The sequence below is a fragment of the Chelonia mydas genome, chromosome 2 (assembly GCF_015237465.2).
Source record: "Chelonia mydas isolate rCheMyd1 chromosome 2, rCheMyd1.pri.v2, whole genome shotgun sequence".
Lineage (NCBI taxonomy): Eukaryota > Metazoa > Chordata > Testudines > Cheloniidae > Chelonia > Chelonia mydas.
This window is the reverse complement of record NC_057850.1, coordinates 805,090-824,533: the sequence shown is the minus strand read 5'-3', so window position 1 is coordinate 824,533 and position 19,444 is coordinate 805,090. Positions and strand designations below refer to the sequence as shown.

Here is a 19,444-nt window from a genome sequence, read left to right as displayed (position 1 = left end):
TATAACAGGCAGAGGGGGCACAAGGAAACAGTGAGACTATACGGGTCAGGATGAAAAGCAGAGGTCACAGCCCACCAGCTGCCTAAGCAGTGCTAAGGTTTTTGTGGGCCTGGCAGCAGGGGGAGTGCTAAGGAGGGATTTGAAAGAGGACAATGAGGTGGCTTTGCAGAGGTGTTTCGGGGAGCTTCTCCCATGCACAGTGGGTGTAATGAGAGATGGCTTGTGGGGAAATTGCTAAAATGGGCAATCAAGACTGGCATCATTTCCTGAATGAATGAAGGAGTCGACATGTCTATGGCACATGAAAAAGATGGGGCAAGTGGGGATAGGCCATCAAAGGCTCTACAGCAGGGGTGGGCCACATCTGGGTATGGAAATTGTATGGCAGGCCCCCTCACGAAATTGGGGGTTGGGGTGGGAGGGGGTGAGGGCTCTGGCTGGGGGAGCAGGCTCTGGGGTGGAGCCAGAAATGAAGAGTTCAGGATGTGGAAGGGGGCTTCAGGCTGGGGCAGGGGGTTGGGGTGCAGGGGTGGGGGTGAGGGCTCTGGCTGGGGGTGCGGGCTCTGGGATGGGGCTGGAGATGAGGGGTTGGGGGTGCAGGAGGGTGCTCCAGGCTGGGACCAAGAGGTTTGGAGGGCAGGAGGGGGATCAGGGCTGGGGCACGGGCAGGGGGTTGGGGCATGGGAGGGGTCAGGGGGTGCAGGCTCTGGGCGGCGCTTACCTCAAGCAGCTCCCAGAAGCAGCGGCACATCCGCCCTCCAGCTCCTATGCGGAGGCGCAGCCAGGCAGCTCTGTGCACGGCTCCGTCCACAGGTGCCACCCCTGCAGCTCCCATTGGCCATGGTTCCCGGCCAATGGGAGCTGCGGGGGTGGTGCTTGGGGCAGGGCTGTGGGCAGTGTGTGGAGCCCCCTGCCTGCCCCTACACGTAGGAGCTGGAGGGGGGACGTGCTGTTGCTTCCGGGAGCCGTGCGGAGCCATGGCACGCGCAGAGCGGGGAAAGCCCCCAACCTCACTCCCTGGCTGAAGCGCTGGAGCAGGACAAGCCCCGAACCCTGCTCCCTGGCAGGAGCCTGAGGGCCTGATTAGAATGTCTGAAGAGCCGGACGCGGCCCCCAGGCCGTCGTTTGCCAACCGCTGCTCTGCAGTGAAGGCACATACAGTGCATGTCTTTGAAGTGGAAGAGGTGCGAGCAGAGGGACACAAAGCGGGGAATCAAAACGAGAAGCCGGGAAGAGGACTTCTGTGCTTATTGTTTGTAAAGCCGTCCTGCCTACGAGTCCCTGAGAACAGCACTAGGCACGGCACAAACACAGACCAGAGAGAGAGCCTTGCCTCAAAGAGCTGACAATCTAAGTAGCCGTGTTTTTAAGGGCTACAAGTGAGTCTAGACGGCATCTGTCAAGGCCAGAGAAGAGGAGGTGGCAGGTAAGGGAGATGATGAGGGCCTGGATGAGAGATTTAGCTGTGTGGGCAGAGATTAGAGGCCTCCGCCTCCTCTTCTGTGTGGAGTTCAGACACCAGGGGATAGCCTCTGTCCTGAGGGAGGCCAGACATCGTACACCAGACTCCACTTGTCAGGTTGGGCACTCTTCTACCACAGGTTATTGTCTGCGATGCTGCCCCAGGGGCACAGCATGGGAAGGAAACCAGACCAGGCCGATGCACGGTCTGGTCTGGACCTTTGGTCTGACCCAGTATGGCCCTTCTTACGGCTGCGGCACCTGTGAACGACCCAGAGAGTAGTCTACTGAGCCTGCTCTAGTGTCTATGGACAAGGAGGCAGGTTCACTCATGGATTCCTGAATTTGTTTAGGTCTGGCCTACACTAGGAAAGTACAACCGTTGCTGAGGGATGTAAAAAAATCTACCCCTGAGTGATGCAGTTAAACCGACCTACCTCCTGGTGTGGACAGCGCTAGGTGACCGGGAGAATTCTGCCGTCAGCCTAGCGACTGCCTCTCTGGGAGGTAGAGTTCCCTTGGCATAGCTCGTGTCTACACTGAGGCCCTACGGCGGCGCAGCTGCACCACTGCTGTGTTGCATGTGTAGACAAGCCCCTAGGGAGTCAGACGCTTTCCCATGGATGCTTCCGTTGTGTAAGAACATGGTTTTCAGCTCCTTGGCGGCATGGACCATCCATGCATGCCAAAGGCCCAGTAGCGCTCTTGTCCCGGAGTGCATGAGTGGCCACAGCAAAGTGGGTCAAAGAGGTCAGCCATCATGTCACACCCCAGTCAGGAGTGGGAGTCCGCCCCAAGTATAAGCTGGTGCTGAACGTTGTTTCCTGTCTGAGAATGGGGCAACAGGCAGCTGGAAAGGCCAGATCATAATAGTGTTTTGCAGAAAGAAGTGGCGGGATTAGAACCCGGCCTGGATGTGAGGATCTGAGGGAGGGCTGAGTGGAAGGTGACACCCATCTTACAGGCATGAGTAACGGGGAGGATGGAGGTGTTGTCCACAGCGATTGAGAAAGGAGGCAGGAGAGGCTGGGGTGGGGCGGGGAACGATTAAGAGCTTGGAACAATTTGTGGGTGGTGAGTCAATCGGAGTTTTAGGGCCTAAATAATTGCTGCTTTCACTAAGCGCTGGTTTCCTCCAGGCCCCAGGGGTGCTCAACCCCCTGCTCCACCCCAGGTCCCGCCCCACCCGACCCCTTCCCCCAAGCCTCCACCTCTGCCTTGCCTCTTCCTGCCCCCAGCCCTGCCCCCGCTCCACTCCTTCCCCAAACCCCCAGCCTTGCTCTGCCCCACCTCACCTAGCCCCCACCTCCAACCCTCCTCTTCCCACCCCGGCCCTGCCCCCACTCCACCCCTTCCCCCAAGTCCCCACCCCCACCTCTTCCCATCCCCATTCTGCCCCCACCCTGCCTCTTCCCGCCCGGTTCCACGCCCTCCCCCCAGCGCGCCCCATCCCCGCTCCTCCCCCTCCCGTCCAGCGCCTCCTGCATGCCACGGAACAGCTGATCTGCGGCGGGCAGGAGGCGCTGGGCGGGAGGGGGAGGAGCTGGTCAGCGTGGGGCCGCCGGTGGGCAGGAAGCGCTGGGGGGTGGGAACGTGGCTGCCGGTGGGTGCTAAGCACCCACTAATTTTCTCCCGTGGGTGCTCCAGGGATGCAGCACCCACGGAGTCAGCACCTATAGCTGCTTTATAACAGTCAGGAGGGGACAAATGTGCCGGTGTCTCTGTGTTGACAGATACTGTATCGTTGTCCCCCTCTCCCCTCAACCTCTGGGGACCACTGGGACTGTGGGCTCCTTGGCCAGGCCCACCGCCATGACTGGGTGTGTTTGTGCAGGGCCCAGCTCAGTGGGGTCCTGCCCCCGACTGGGGGCTGCTTGGTGCTGCCTTACTAACAACTGGATCATGAGACGCTAATGATCTCCAGACGTGCCGCCTGCCACCTAGCACCAGCATTTCAAAACTGGAGTGAAGTCCATATTTGGGTGCTTGGCTAACCCGGAGCTGGCGGAGAATGGGGGCAAGGGAGCTCATCAGGCAGGAGGAGATGGCGTCAGTGAGACAGCTGAAGGGGCTAGTGGATGAAGGACGAAAGAAACTGCCTGGTTGAAGACAGGAGGGTTAGAGGCTGTGGATGGCGGGGAGGGAGGTCTTGTCAGGTGATGTCACTGTGTTTTTTAAATGTTTGCAGGATCCTGCTCGGCTCAGTGGGGTCAGCAAAGCAAACGAGTATCAGGGTGCGCTAGGGATGTGCTGGTGCCATCTGTACGCAGGTGGGACCCTGCGCCTCGTGCTGGTTGCCCCAGCTCAGACAGGGCCTGGCAGGAATTGAGGGGGCTCAGAGACAGGGGATGGGGATGACTGGGGCTGAGAAGACCCCTGGCTGGGAGAGCTGGGAGCCTGGGGCTCTGTGGTTTGGAGAGGGGCCATGATGGAGGGGTACAAAATAAAAGCTGGGGTTCACCGGGTATCAGCCAGGCCAAGAGCATAGCAGGATCAAAACGGTGCAGACAAAGTATATGGCCACGAACACCCAGAGTTGTAATATTAAAACGTAACCAAGAGATTGGGAAAGGCTGTATCCCCTCCTGCTTCAGGGTGGGCACCAACCCCTAACAAATGGGGATAGAAGGAGATTTCCCTTGAGGGGAAGGTTACTCCATAACTGCCCCGTACACAGTGTTCCAGCACCTTCCTCTTAATCAGTTAGTGCTGCCACGGGCAGGGACAGGTCCTGGTTCAGATGGACCCTGGGCTGGCCCAGTCTGGCAGTTCCTATTGGACAGAACTGGGGGAGGGAAGGGAGAAGGTTTTAGGTGGCAGATAGGCAGCTGGGGTTGTGGGATGTAAGTCAGAGGGGGGAAGTCAAGCTGCCTGGCCAGGGATACGGCCGAGCTGAAGGAGGGGAGAGTGGATGTGCCCCGGTGCTGCTCCCAGGCTGATGTTTGTCTTGGTCTCTCCTAGGTGGTGCAGATGCAGTGCAGCATGGAGATGAATGAAGAGAAGGCCCAGTGGCATGTAAGCCATGAGCCCAGCACTGGGCCAGTACCAGAGCTTGACCCTCTTGGTCTGTCCTTCCCCTTGTCCCGAGAACAAAGGTCGGTAGGACGTTTGTTACAGTAGCAGGCAGGGGTCCACGGTGTGGGATGGTGCAGAAACAGTCCCAGCTAGTGAGTTCCAGCAGGGTGCCCCAAAGAGCTCCCTATTTTTAGGAAGACAGCTGGGCCATGGGGTGTGAGGGGAGGGAGACAGCCACACAGATCAATGTTTCACAAACAGAGATGTTTGCTTTTGGCTTTGTAGCTCTATAAATGAACCCCAGCATATAAATTCGACTAACATTCTCCTGGGGGATCCTTGGAGGGATCCTGAGCCCTTTATCCTCTGCAAGGAACTCCCAGAGCACTCGCTGCAGCCTGGAGCGAGGCTGGAGAGGGAAAGACTTGGGATTGTTGCACTGGGTGGGGTGTCTCCGACCCTACCCTTCTCCCAGTGTAATGTAACATTTTAGCCGTGAGAGAGGAAAGGGCACATTGACCCCAGGCAGGGCCTTCAAAGGGCACGTCTGACTGGCTGCCCGCTGTCTCCTGCACCAGCACTACCCGCTCCTCCCAGCAGCCTCTGGTGCTGGCTGAGCGAGCTGCACATTTGTCTCCTAAGGAGAAGCTGATGCTGTTTTCTAATATGCTCTCTCTTCCTGCTGCAGCTCACGCTCTTGCTAACCCTGGAGGACAAGCTGCACCGACAGTTAAGCTACGACCTGCTGCCAAGTAGGTTTATTTATAATTACCATTACCTATTATTGATCTAGTAGTCGTGCTTGAGGGCCCTGGGCAGGGTTGGGCCCCCACGGCACAAGGCCATGCTCAGACTTACAGGAGGACGTGGTCCTTACTCCAAAGAGCTCACAGTCTGTTTACAACCTGGTTTCCTTTCCTCTCTGTACTGGAAGAGGCAGACTGAACCCTGCCAGCCAGGTGTAGGGTCCTGCCCACCTGAGCCCCCAGAGCAGTGGGTGTCCGGAGCTCACAGCCTCTGGGAGCATAGTGGAATGGCCATTAGGAAGGTTCACGTTATCCTGATTAGAATTTCGCCCCTGCACCCCAATACTGTGACACCTGTCAAGAGAAGGGGAAGAAGTAGGTTGTTTCTCCCCTGAGATAGCAGCCTTTTTCTGCAGCTTTAGTAAAGGGGAAAGTCCATGGCTGAGTGAGCTGCCCTTGCAGGATGTGGAAGTTCCTGGCCATTCATCCTGGCTCTGCTGCAGAGCCCAGAGGTGGTTCTCTTCAGAGCACTCCCAGTCCCAGCCTAACTCATGGGGAAGACAGGAGCCCTCTGGAGGAAAGTGCAGCCATCTTTATTTAGCACCCTGCAGTCAGAGGTCTTTACCTGGCCTCACAGACAGCCAAAAAGCCCAGGGCCAGGGATCTCCCTGCACAGGGCTTGGTATCATAAAAGGCCCTTTTTGGTTTCTGAGGCAAAATGAGTCAAGAATGTCAAAAGGGCGTTCTGCTGAGATGACTACACTTTGCCTGGTTTGGGAGTGGAACCTTGCAAAGCTCATTCCACCCGGCACTTGGCATGAGGCCCACTCAATGCTCACCTACATGCTCTGTCTGCCCCATAATCACATGGGCTAGTGCTCAGCCAGCCCTAGGCTCACTCCATCTATGTTCCCAAAGCCAAATGCGTCAGCAAAAGCTTCCAGCTGGGCTGTGTGCCAGGAGCAGTGCTCTCTGGAGGGAATGCGAGCTGCACGAATTTCCTTTTCTCACAGTTAAACCTGTTTCTGCAGCTGACAGTTCCAAGGGCTTGGCCTCAGAGCTGGTGCACTACGGATTCATCCATGAGGTGAGCCTCCTCCCCTCTCCTTTAGAATCTGCACGACTCCCTCGGGCAGGGTTCTGCTGCCAATATATTAACACAGGGCTCTCTAATTCTCCACAACACCCTATGCCTCAGGGGCATGAGGGCTGCCGAGGGGGAGTACCTAGGCCTTGGGAGTCCACTCACTTACTGTCCCATTTAAGGTTTCAGAGTAACAGCCGTGTTAGTCTGTTTTCGCCAAAAGAAAAGGAGTACTTGTGGCACCTTAGAGACTAACCAATTTATTTGAGCATGAGCTTTCGTGAGCTACAGCTCACTTCATCGGAGGCATACTGTGGAAAGTGTAGAAGATCTTTTTATATACACACAAAGCATGAAAAAATACCTCCTCCCACCCCACTCTCCTGCTGGTAATAGCTTATCTAAAGTGATCACTCTCCTTACAATGTGTATGATAATCAAGGTGGGCCATTTCCAGCACAAATCCAGGGTTTAACAAGAACGTCTGGGGGAGGGGGTAGGAAAAAACAAGAGGAAATAGGTTACCTTGCATAATGACTTAGCCACTCCCAGTCTCTATTCAAGTCTAAGTTAATTGTATCCAATTTGCAAATGAATTCCAATTCAACAGTTTCTTGCTGGAGTCTGGATTTGAAGTTTTTTTGTTGTAATATCGCAACTTTCATGTCTGTAATCGCATGACCAGAGAGATTGAAGTGTTCTCCGACTGGTTTATGAATGTTATAATTCTTGACATCTGATTTGTGTCCATTTATTCTTTTACGTAGAGACTGTCCAGTTTGACCAATGTACATGGCAGAGGGGCATTGCTGGCACATGATGGCATATCACATTGGTGGATGTGCAGGTGAACGAGCCTCTGATAGTGTGGCTGATGTTATTAGGCCCTGTGATGGTGTCCCCTGAATAGATATGTGGGCACAGTTGTCAACGGGCTTTGTTGTAAGGATAGGTTCCTGGGTTAGTGGTTCTGGTGTGTGGTATGTGGTTGCTGGTGAGTATTTGCTTCAGGTTGGGGGGCTGTCTGTAGGCAAGGACTGGCCTGTCTCGCAAGATTTGTGAGAGTGTTGGGTTATCCTTCAGGATAGGTTGTAGATCCTTAATAATGCGTTGGAGGGGTTTTAGTTGGGGGCTGAAGGTGACAGCTAGTGGCGTTCTGTTATTTTCTTTGTTAGGCCTGTCCTGTAGTAGGTGACTTCTGGGAACTCTTCTGGCTCTATCAATCTGTTTCTTCACTTCCGCAGGTGGGTATTGTAGTTGTAAGAATGCTTGATAGAGATCTTGTAGGTGTCTGTCTCCGTCTGAGGGGTTGGAGCAAATGCGGTTGTATCGCAGAGCTTGGCTGTAGACGATGGATCGTGTGGTGTGGTCTGGGTGAAAGCTGGAGGCATGTAGGTAGGAATAGCGGTCAGTAGGTTTCCGGTATAGGGTGGTGTTTATGTGACCATTGTTTATTAGCACTGTAGTGTCCAGGAAGTGGATCTCTTGTGTGGACTGGACCAGGCTGAGGTTGATGGTGGGATGGAAATTGTTGAAATCATGGTGGAATTCCTCAAGGGCTTCTTTTCCATGGGTCCAGATGATGAAGATGTCATCAATATAGCGCAAGTAGAGTAGGGGCGTTAGGGGACGAGAGCTGAGGAAGCGTTGTTCTAAGTCAGCCATAAAAATGTTGGCATACTGTGGGGCCATGCGGGTACCCATAGCTGTGCCGCTGATCTGAAGGTATACATTGTCCCCAAATGTGAAATAGTTATGGGTAAGGACAAAGTCACAAAGTTCAGCCACCAGGTTAGCAGTGACATTATCGGGGAGACTGTTCCTGATGGCTTGTAGTCCATCTTTGTGTGGAATGTTGGTGTAGAAAACTTCTACATCCATAGTGGCCAGGATGGTGTTTTCAGGAAGATCACAGATGGATTGTAGTTTCCTCAGGAAGTCAGTGGTGTCTCGAAGGTAGCTGGGAGGGGTTGGTAGCGTAGGGCCTGAGGAGGGAGTCTACATAGCCAGACAATCCTGCTGTCAGGGTGCCAATGCCTGAGATGATGGGGCGCCCAGGATTTCCAGGTTTATGGATCTTGGGTAGTAGATAGAATATCCCAGGTCGGGGTTCCAGGGGTGTGTCTGTGCGGATTTGATCTTGTGCTTTTTCAGGGAGTTTCTTGAGCAAATGCTGTAGTTTCTTTTGGTAACTCTCAGTGGGATCAGAGGGTAATGGCTTATAGAAAGTGGTGCTGGAGAGCTGCCGAGCAGCCTCTTGTTCATATTCCAACCTATTCATGATGACAACAGCACCTCCTTTGTCAGCCTTTTTGATTATGATGTCAGAGTTGTTTCTGAGGCTGTGAATGGCATTGCGTTCTGCACGGCTGAGGTTGTGGGGCAAGTGATGCTGCTTTTCCACAATTTCAGCCCGTGCACGTCGGCGGAAGCACTCTATGTAGAAGTCCAGTCTGCTGTCTCGACCTTCAGGAGGAGTCCACCTGGATTTTGCTGGAAATGGCCCAACTTGATTATCATACACATTGTAAGGAGAGGTTTCAGAGTAACAGCCGTGTTAGTCTGTATTCGCAAAAAGAAAAGGAGGACTTGTGGCACCTTAGAGACTAACCAATTTATTTGAGCATGAGCTTTCGTGAGCTACAGCTCACTTCATCGGATGCATGCTGTGGAAATCGCACAAGACATTTTATACACAGACACCATGAAACAATGCCTCCTCCCACCCCACTCTCCTGCTGGTAATAGCTTATCTAAAGTGATCATCAAGTTGGGCCATTTCCAGCACAAATCCAGGTTTTCTCACCCTCCGCCCTCCCACAAACAAACTCACTCTCTTGCTGGTAATAGCTCATCCAAAGTGACCACTGTCTTCACAATGCATATGATAATCAATGTGGGCCATTTCCTGCAGAAATCCAGGTTCTCTCACCCCCCTCCAAAAACCACACACACAAACTCACTCTCCTGCTGGTAATAGCCTATCCAAAGTGACCACTCTCCCTACAACCTGCATGAAAATCAAGGTGGGCCATTTCCAGCACAAATCCAGGTTTTCTCACCCCCCCCCCCCACACAAACTCACTCTCCTGCTAGCAATAGCTCATCCAAACTGACCACTCTCCCCACACTGTGCATGGCAATCAAGGTGGGCCACTTCCAGCATAAATCCAAGTTTAACCAGAACGTCTGGGGGGGGGGGAGGAAAAAACAAGGGGAAATAGGCTACCTTGCATAATGACTTAGCCACTCCCAGTCTCTACCTGGCCAGAAGATGGAATCAGTTCCCGCACTACGAAACTTGTGCACAGCACATTTCTCTTCAGTGGCCTCAGAGCTAGGAAGGGCCCAGCTAGTTCAGCAGTCCAGAGCCAGGGGAATGCAGATGCTTCGAGTAGCAGAGGAGCCTGGAGGAAGCCTGGCTAGGAGGAAGCAGACACACTTATTTTTGCCAAAAAATGGTGTCGCGTTTTGGCCATGAGTTGGGAATTTGGAAACTGTAAGTGAAGTCTGGGAGAATTCCTCAAGCTGAATCCTGACCCTACCCGAGCAGTTAGTCAGCTCCTTTGGCAAACAGCTTTATCTGCCGGGCCCTTGCAAGATGATGCATTTATACTTCGTTCCTGGATGGCCTCCTGAGCATATGAACCATACAGCACAGAGGTCATCTGCCAAAATGAACAGGGAAGACTTGGGAGAGAACAAGAGTCCCTGCCCATAGAGCATTTCTGGAAAATACATGGCTCCTGGTACAATCTGTTGATTCCAAAGTCAAACAATTTTCTGGTTTCAGAGTAACAGCCGTGTTAGTCTGTATTCGCAAAAAGAAAAGGAGTACTTGTGGCACCTTAGAGACTAACCAATTTATTTGAGCATGAGCTTTCGTGAGCTACAGCTCACTTCATCGAAGGCATACTGTGGAAACTGCACAGTATGCATCCGATGAAGTGAGCTGTAGCTCACGAAAGCTCATGCTCAAATAAATTGGTTAGTCTCTAAGGTGCCACAAGTACTCCTTTTCTTTAAACAATTTTCTGTTAAGAAGCAGAGAGAAATGTCTTTCACAAGCCGGAGATTTTGTGGGTGTCGAGGTGTGTGTGACCCTCCGCGGCAGGGAAATTAACCAACCCTTCCTTCACTTGGGTAGGAGAATGTTACCATGCGGCTCCTGGCAATCTGATGACCCCTCTACAGCATCAGTTGCTCTGCTTATCTGACCTTTGCCTCTCTGGATCTCCACAGCCCTGCTCTTCTCCTTGCTAACACAGAGACATGAGAGGTGATGGTGAGGGTTAGACGTGGGGAGTGCTCTCAGCTACACCAAGCCTAATTAACCTGCTGATTCCTTTCTCCTAGGATGACTGTGAAATGCTGGCCAACTTCCTAGAAAATGCTTTCCACAAGCACCGGTCTCCTCCCTTGTGAGTCACCCCGATGAGTTCTGGGCAGACAGGTGCCCCCCAAAGGAGGATGGGAACTGTCCCAGGCCAGAAGGGGCTCTTGATCAGACTTTCTGCTGCAGAGGTGACCTCGCCATTTGTTCCTGGCTGTATCTCTACTGTCCATCTGGCCTGTGATTCAGAAAGACAATGGCAAGAAGAGAAAGAACCAGCAAACATGAGGCATTAGACATGCGTCATTGTTACCAGGAACCCACCAAGAATGTGCTCTTTAGTCCCCACTTCTGAAGGAGGCCAGGGCGAGCGGTGAGGTGGTTTAAGGAGTGGAGGATCATGCAGGAAGCTTCTGGCTGGCGGGGTTTTTGAAGATGCAAAGCTGCTGCAAGAGCTCACAATCGGTAAATTTACCTCTGGGAGCAAGAAGCACCTTCACTGTGGGCCATCACTTCGCTTCCTCAGCTGGAAATGGTCACAGCAGGGAGTGAGTCGGGTTGGGGGGAGTGCAGGTTTGGGAGGATCTTGAGTAGTTTCCTGTCTGCCACATTCCACCCCTTTTCCAGGCCTGATTCCTCCTGCTCTGCTGGGTTCTCCCAGGGCAAAGGAGCCATTGCAATGCCTTATAAGAACTGGACTCCCTCTGCTAGGCTGAGGAGAGGACATTGTGAGTTGACTGACATGGCATGGGAAGAAATTGCAGGAATCCAGAACCATCAGGTGGTTCATAAAATATGGATCAACAGAAGAACCACTGGTACTGAGCACAGCCTCTCTCATTTCAAAGTTTGTCTCTTAGCCTTCCAAAATTTCGCTACGTCCTAGGGAAAAGCCTTGATGTCTCTTCCTTCCCTGTTTCTCCTGTGAAATGTGGAATTTCCATCATTAGACGGGAGAATGGGGGCAAATATAGCTGCTGCTTGTCAGGTTCAAGATTGGAATATTATGCAAATAGGAATTGTGTATCAAAAGCTGTGCCATGCTGCTCTGCCTGCACCTCGCTGCTCTGAGTGTAGTTCGCACTGTGCCATACGGGCCACGCTGACTTTTTTACACTGTGCCTGATTCCCTGTCTAGTACTGGCTGCGTATGCTTTGCCATGCAGCGCAGACTGTACCCTGGTGTGCTGGGCTTGCCATGCTGAGCTGCTTTGCCACGCTGTCCTGGCTGTTTAATTACGTGAGTTTTCCAAGTGCTGATATTGTGCTAACTTTGTGGATACTGACATTTCAATAAATGGATTGAAAAGAACAAACCCCATTGCGAAACATGATGACTGAGTGACCCATTCAGAGTCGTTGTGGATTGTCTGCTTTCCCCATTACACAAAGAAGGGGTAAGGTAGCTTCCTCTATGTTCCAAGTGGCTTACCCAGAACGTCAGGTACACTGAAACGCTGAACAAATTAGATGGAGAAACTTTCTCTGGACGTTTAATTCAGCCGGGCTTCTCACTCTTTCCACTTAAGCCAGGGCAAGTCTGGGCTTGATTCTATGGAAATGCTGAAAGCTTTCTTTGTGTGGTGCCTACTTCATATCCCTGATGGAGCAATTAGCTCTAGTTTGGCCCCTAGGTTTTCCCCTTGGTGATTTCTTTGTATAACCAACACGTCACAGCTTGATTTCTCCAGAGATTTTTCCTCCCAATGACTTTGCTGTGCTCTGCAGTGGTGTATTTTGTTAGCTAATCTCTACACAATTCCTAGAAAGAAAAGGAGGACTTGTGGCACCTTAGAGACTAACAAATTTATTTGAGCATAAGCTTTTGTGAGCTACAGCTCACTGCATCGGATGCATTCCCTAGAGTACATGATGCATGAGGCAAGGATGATCCGAGGTTGAGGAATGATGCTCCACACCCTGAAAGAGCTCCAGCTGGTAAAACAAAACAAAACACAGCAGTCTGTCTGCTCAGCACCAAGGATTGTTGTGATTTTTTCATCAACACGCTCCCCTGCTCCAAAATATTTTTTCCTGGCGGAAGAACTCACTAAAAAAATACAGTGCAAACAACCCAAAGGGCTTGTAATCGATATCTTGGGTACTTATATGGCCTCCATCAGCCCAGTATCTGAGCGCCTCACACTCTTTAAAGACAACGCTATGTGATCCGCCTCTTGAGCCTGTATCTCATTCTGTAAGTGTGAAAAGGCACATGCCCAAAAGGGATAGCTTCCAACTCTGCACTGAGAATACGAGAACTGAGTCCCAGCCTACGGATCAGTTAGGTCTGCCAATCTTTTGCACCTGCTGTTAGACACCAACATGCTTTCCAGTTGTGGCACTGTACCAGGGTCCACAAGACTATAACAGGGGTCAAAAAACAATTAATTAATTATAGGGGGATAGGTCCATCAATGGCTATTAGCCAGGATGGGCAGGGATGGTGTCCCTAGCTGCTGTTTGCCAGAAGCTGGGAATGGGCGACAGGGGATGGATCACTTGGTGATTCCCTGTTCTGTTCATTCCCTCTGGGGCACCTGGCGTTGGCCACTGTCGAGAGCCAGGACACTGGGCTGGATGGACCTTTGGTCTGACCCAGTGTGGCCGTTCTTATGTTCATGCATGAGATGCTGAGCTGGTTGGTCTCTTCAAAATTAAAAGATAAATCTGAATTTTGATTTTACTTCTACCATTTTGCCACAATTAATTGCCACCCAACCTCTTCTGCAAAAACAGATTTTGGGTAGATTTGTAGATTATAAAGTCAGATGGGCCCACTGTGATCATATAGCCCAGGGGCTCCCAAACTGTGAGCTGCAGCACACAGTCCCAGGTGCTCCGCCATCATGGGCAGAGCACCAGTGTGGGGTGGGGGAGGGGGTGAGCAGCAACACCAGGTGCTTTGTGCATCCAGGTCAGTTTCTCCACGTGGGCTGAGTAAGGGGAGAGTGGGAGAACAGCTCCTGATGCCTCACAGCACAGCCCATGTGGGGAAACGGACCTGCACGCACAGAGCACCTGGCGTTGCCGCTCACCTGCCCTCAGCCCTGTAACCCACAGGTGGCGGGGGGGGGGCGACAGAGGAATGTTCAGGGAGGGCAAGCGGCAATGCCCAGTGCTCTGCGCATCCAGGTCAGTTTCTTCAGTCTCCAAGCTCAGGTAGGTGTAGTCCTTGGTGGCGGCAAACCACGGGGTGCTGATAGCCACAGTGACTGTGCAGGACGGGCCTGGCCTGGCCCAGCATGCACACAGCCACAAGGAGCAGAGACACTCTCACTGTGCCACCTAGAAGGGGTAGCTAGGGATAGTGCACAGGCGGGGGGTAGCTCAGCACATAGCTGGGTCTCACAGCAGCAGCACCCCCGCGGACACAACCCCTCCTGGCATCCAGCCCTAGCTACCCCCTTGCCTGCATCCAACCCCTAGCTACCCCTGCCTGCACCCTGACCCTAGATACCCCCCTGCCTGCCCCGAGCTACCCCCTTGCCTGCATCCAACCCCTAGCTACCCCTGCCTGCACCCTGACCCTAGATACCCCCCCTGCCTGCCCCCTGAGCTACCCCCTTGCCTGCATCCAACCCCTAGCTACCCCTGCCTGCACCCTGACCCTAGATACCCCCCTGCCTGCCCCGAGCTACCCCCTTGCCTGCATCCAACCCCTAGCTACCCCTGTGTGCACACAGCCCCTAGCAACCCCCTTGCCTGCATCCAACCCCTAGCTACCCCTGCCTGCACCCTGACCCTAGATACCCCCCCGCCTGCCCCCTGAGCTACCCCCTTGCCTGCATCCAACCCCTAGCCGCCCTCTGAGCTACCCCCTGTCTGAACACAGCCCTAGCTAACCCCTTGCCTGCATCCAACCCCTAGCTGCCCCCTGTGTGCACACAGCCCCTAGCAACCCCCTTGCCTGCATCCAACCCCTAGCTGCCCCTGCCTGCACCCTGACCCTAGATACCCCCCCTGCCTGCCCCCTGAGCTACCCCCTTGCCTGCATCCAACCCCTAACTGCCCCCTGAGCTACCATAGAATCATAGAATATCAGGGTTGGAAGGGACCCCAGAAGGTCATCTAGCCCAACCCCCTGCTCAAAGCAGGACCAAGTCCCAGTTAAATCATCCCAGCCAGGGCTTTGTCAAGCCTGACCTTAAAAACCTGTAAGGAAGGAGATTCTACCACCTCCCTAGGTAACGCATTCCAGTGTTTCACCACCCTCTTAGTGAAAAAGTTTTTCCTAATATCCAATCTAAACCTCCCTCATTGCAACTACCCCCTGCCTGAACACAGCCCTAGCTACCCCCTTGCCTGCATCCAACCCCTAGCTGCCCCCTGTGTGCACACAGCCCCTAGCAACCCCCTTGCCTGCATCCAACCCCTAGCTACCCCTGCCTGCACCCTGACCCTAGATACCCCCCCTGCCTGCCCCCTGAGCTACCCCCTTGCCTGCATCCAACCCCTAGCTACCCCTGCCTGCACCCTGACCCTGCCTGCCCCGAGCTACCCCCTTGCCTGCATCCAACCCCTAGCTACCCCTGCCTGCACCCTGACCCTAGATACCCCCCCTGCCTGCCCCGAGCTAACCCCTTGCCTGCATCCAACCCCTAGCTGCCCCCTGTGTGCACACAGCCCCTAGCAACCCCCTTGCCTGCATCCAACCCCTAGCTACCCCTGCCTGCACCCTGACCCTGCCTGCCCCGAGCTACCCCCTTGCCTGCATCCAACCCCTAGCTGCCCCTGCCTGCACCCTGACCCTAGATACCCCCCTGCCTGCCCCGAGCTACCCCCTTGCCTGCATCCAACCCCTAGCTACCCCTGCCTGCACCCTGACCCTAGATACCCCCCCTGCCTGCCCCGAGCTAACCCCTTGCCTGCATCCAACCCCTAGCTACCCCTGTGTGCACACAGCCCCTAGCAACCCCCTTGCCTGCATCCAACCCCTAGCTACCCCTGCCTGCACCCTGACCCTGCCTGCCCCGAGCTACCCCCTTGCCTGCATCCAACCCCTAGCTGCCCCTGCCTGCACCCTGACCCTAGATACCCCCCTGCCTGCCCCGAGCTACCCCCTTGCCTGCATCCAACCCCTAGCTACCCCTGCCTGCACCCTGACCCTAGATACCCCCCCTGCCTGCCCCGAGCTAACCCCTTGCCTGCATCCAACCCCTAGCTGCCCCCTGATCTACCCCCTGCCTCCACCCAGCTACCTCCTGCCCGCACCCTGACCCTAGATACCCCCCTGAGTGCACACAGCCCCTAGCTGCCCCCTGCCCGCACCCTGAGCTGCCCCTCCAGGCGCCTCGCTGCTGCCCGGCCCCACGCCGCGGAACGCCCCACGGTCACCGCAGCGCCCAGGGCAGGCGCGGGACGTGCCCCGGCCTTGGCCCCTCCCGGGTCCCGTCCGAGCTGGGGGAGGCGGGGCTTCCCACTGGCTTTGCCCCGCGCCTCCGCTGGCACTAGTGGGCGGAGCCAGCGAGCCACGCTCCGCAGCTCCTCCCGTTCGGGCCGCGAGGCAGTTCTCGCGAGAGTTCCCATCTAAAGCGGCAGATGGGACGATCCCGCGAGAGTTCCGCTCCGCGCAGGCGCTGACCGGTCGCGAGATTCCCGCCGAGGACGAGGCGGCGGGGCCCAGCGCCGGCTGGACAAGATGGCGACGACGACGAGTATCACCCTGGTGAGTGGGCCCTTCTGCGCCGGGGCAGCCCCGGGGACCCGCCGCCGCTGCCCTGCCGGTCTCGGCGGCGCGGCCAGCGCGGGGTGCCCGCCCGTCGGGGTCCGTGCGGCGCCGCGGGCTCGGCCCGGGGTGGGGGGGGAGCGCAGCCTGAGGGGCCGTTTGAGCCCCCCCCCCGGGCCGAGCCCGCGGGCCCCGCAGCGCCGCCGTGGTCTCGCTCCGGCCGGGCCTGCGGCGCTCGGGCGCGAAACGGGGCGCGGGCTGGGCCCCTTGATTGGCCTTGGCTCCTGGGCCGCGGGGGGGCGGGCTGGGAAGGGGCCCCGCGGGGGGGGCGGCGGCGAGTCTCCGGGCTGGGGGGAGGGGGGCTCCCGCTGCCCCCCGGCTGCAGGGCGGCAGCCGCGGGCGGGCTTGCGGCCCCGCGGAGACTAACGCGTTTGTTCGGGCCCGAGCGCTCGCGAGCCGCACCGGCTGCCTCAGGGTTGCGGGGAGCGCGTGGCCGTCCCTGGGCCAGGGTCACGGCAGAAGTGTCCAGCCGGCCCCGGGGTCGGCGGCACCGGACAGGGCGCATTGGGGGTAGATGAAGCCATAGCAGAAGCACAGACTGGGGCTTTAGGTGGAGGGGGTGAAGACCGCGGCAGGCCTTACTGTCTTGTTTTAAAGGCAAAGAAGGGGATTCCTGTTCCCCGCTAGAAAGAACGAGGAGGCCTTGTGGCACCTTAGAGACTAGCACATTTATTTGAGCATAAAGTGGGGTTTAGCCCACGAAAGCTTATGCTCAAATAAATTCGTTAGTCTCTAAGTTGCCACAAGGCCTCCTCGTTCTTTTTGCGGATACAGACTAACGCGGCTGCTACTCTGACACCTGTTATTTGCATAGTGTTTCTGTCTTGAGGTCTCAATGTGAGTGACTTATTTATTATCTGAGTGTATTTTGGAGAATGGTGCCAAAATGATGGCTTCTCATTGCCCTTAAAGGATTTACACAGAGCCCTTTGTCCTCCATTTTGGGGCCACACACAGCCACACTTGGAAGAGGTTTAGCTTCATGTTTATCTTCAGGAGGAGGTTCTTGCCAGGTTCCTTTCCACCCCTGGCCAAAAGAGGAGTTTCAGTTTGGAGACTCCATGGTCCTCTGGAGGTTAAGTTATGGAGGTTAAGTCCATTAATGGCTATTAGCCAGGATGGGTAAGGAATGGTGTCCCTAGCCTCTGTTTGTCAGAGGGTGGAGATGGATGGCAGGAGAGAGATCACTTGATCATTCCCTGTTAGGTGCCCCAGAGGGAGTGAACTTGGCATTGGCCGCTGTCGGTAGACAGGATACTGGGCTGGATGGACCTTTGGTCTGACCCAGTCTGGTCATTCTTATATTCTTTTCTCCAGCAACTGCCTAAGATGACAAGACTACTGCCTAGTGATAATAGATAGTAGAGAAGCGTACGTACCAGTGCAGTCATCCCTAGAGTGTATAGTAGGTCAGAGGCTCTGTGTCTGTAGAGATTGGAGCTTCTGAGCTGTGCTCTGCATTGTGAAATGGCAGGAGGAAAGCTGCAGAGTTTGTGAAATGTAAACATAGCAGGGAAGAAGTGTATGCTGTTGGGATAATTAATATGGAGGAAACTGTGCTTCCTTTTTCTGGCTCTGCTCCTGGAAAGAGAGAAGAAAAATTGGCGTCTAAATATAATTCCTACTCCATGTGGTTGCCATTTCCTTGGAGTTTTCCCTTAATTGAACTTTTTTTCTGAATGTGTTTTCATTAATTTTACACTGCTGCATAAGTCTTAATTTTCTTCAATATACATGAGGTACTAAGCATCAGTATTCACCCTTTTCACTATTGGTTTCATAGTTGTCACATTGTCTGTGTCAGTATTCCACAGCGATACCTTCCCTTACATGTGGTGGCCTCTTAATTTTCTTTTTGCTGTTTAATTCACTTTCTGCAGATTCTTCATCTTGGGAGCTGAGCAGTGGTGTTCCATTCTGATTTCAATAGAACAAGGCAACATGCCTGGAACATTGGGCAACACTGGAGGCATGTGTGGCCAGATGTCCCTGGCATGTTGAGTAGTAGAGAAGTAATTAATGACTTGGTAGTTTCCAGGCAATAGTAGTTTTACTCTGCTGTTCTTCCATTTTCTGCAGGTATTATGTGGGAGAAGAGACAAATTACTTGATTGTCTTTCCTCCTTCTGTCACCAAAAGGTGCAGCAAAGTTAGTGGCTAAGTTCTTAGTAACTTGTGCTATTTGCAAGGAGTACTGGCATGATCCTGTATATATAAGAGGAGTGAGAGAAACAAAGATGGAAGTGTACTGCTCAGGTTTTGGGTGGCTGTTTTGAGCTTCTTTTTGTGAATAGCGATTGGATATTCAGAATGGCATCCAAAAGAAATTCTGAAATAAAATATTTAGAATTCTGCAATTCTGCAAAAGTGAATTCTGTCACTGAAAGTGTATGAGCTCTTCCAGCGAGACCAAAATCAAATAGAAGCCTTACATATCTGCTCTTTATTTTGCTTTCTTTTCTTTGAAGTGGACCATGATAATGGGACAAGAGCATTCTGCCAATGCTTGGGCCATTGTCGGGGAAAGACATCAAGGAATCTGATAGAACTCCACCATAGGCTGTTTTGGTTGACTGAAGAACAGCTTTGGGACCATAGCAGTGCAGACCTAAATCGCTTAATTATGAGTATGTACTAGTGGCTTTGATGCTTGACTATCATTTAGTGTGGTGTGGTTTTTTTTTTTTTGCTGCTCTCATTCACTCCTCAGAGCATCCCACTAGTACTGGTATTTAGTGTTTATATAATTTTTTACATTTTTAAAGGGCTGTAGGCATGTTAATAATGTACCTCTGTAGATGTTATCTTTGCATATCCTTTATGATGGCGCTGTTCATGTTATCTTTATCTAGAGTTTACCTCTTCACATTAACACAAGACCCAGGGGCCACCCAATGAAATTAATAGGCAGCAGGTTTAAAACGCACATAAGGAATTACTTCTTCACACAGTGAACCTGTGGAACTTATTGCCATGAGGTGGTTTGAAGGCCAGAAATATAACTGGGTTAAAAAAGAATTAGATAAGTTAATGGGGGATCAGTCCCTCAGTGGCTGTTAGCCAAAATGGTCAGGGAC

General features: G+C 53.6%; 2 protein-coding genes across 33 annotated transcripts in view; both read left to right on the top strand.

The window, feature by feature from the left end:
• Positions 1-11,955, top strand: part of NRBP2 (nuclear receptor binding protein 2) — a 65,360-nt gene extending 53,405 nt beyond the window's left edge. For 6 of the 24 annotated variants that reach the window (XM_043538890.1, XM_043538888.1, XM_037891734.2 and 3 more), the window contains 4 exons: positions 4,423-4,476; positions 5,165-5,228; positions 6,236-6,309; positions 10,663-11,955. In XM_043538890.1, the coding sequence (XP_043394825.1) occupies positions 4,423-4,476; positions 5,165-5,228; positions 6,236-6,309; positions 10,663-10,731 (261 nt within the window). In that variant the 3' untranslated portion in view covers positions 10,732-11,955. Of the gene's footprint in view, positions 1-3,649; positions 3,732-4,422; positions 4,557-5,118; positions 5,229-6,235; positions 6,310-10,453; positions 10,586-10,662 lie in introns of those variants that run through there. The other 18 variants (XM_043538887.1, XM_043538886.1, XM_037891733.2 and 15 more) reach the window with 15 other exon arrangements.
• Positions 11,916-19,444, top strand: part of PUF60 (poly(U) binding splicing factor 60) — a 57,118-nt gene continuing 49,589 nt past the window's right edge. For 2 of the 9 annotated variants that reach the window (XM_037891728.2, XM_037891722.2), the window contains exon 1: positions 16,165-16,307. Coding sequence is in view for 2 of the 9 variants with exons in the window: in XM_037891727.2 (XP_037747655.1) it covers positions 16,281-16,307 (27 nt within the window). In the remaining 7 variants the exon portion in view is untranslated. Of the gene's footprint in view, positions 12,037-16,099; positions 16,308-18,851; positions 18,995-19,444 lie in introns of those variants that run through there. The other 7 variants (XM_043538884.1, XM_037891727.2, XM_037891729.2 and 4 more) reach the window with 7 other exon arrangements.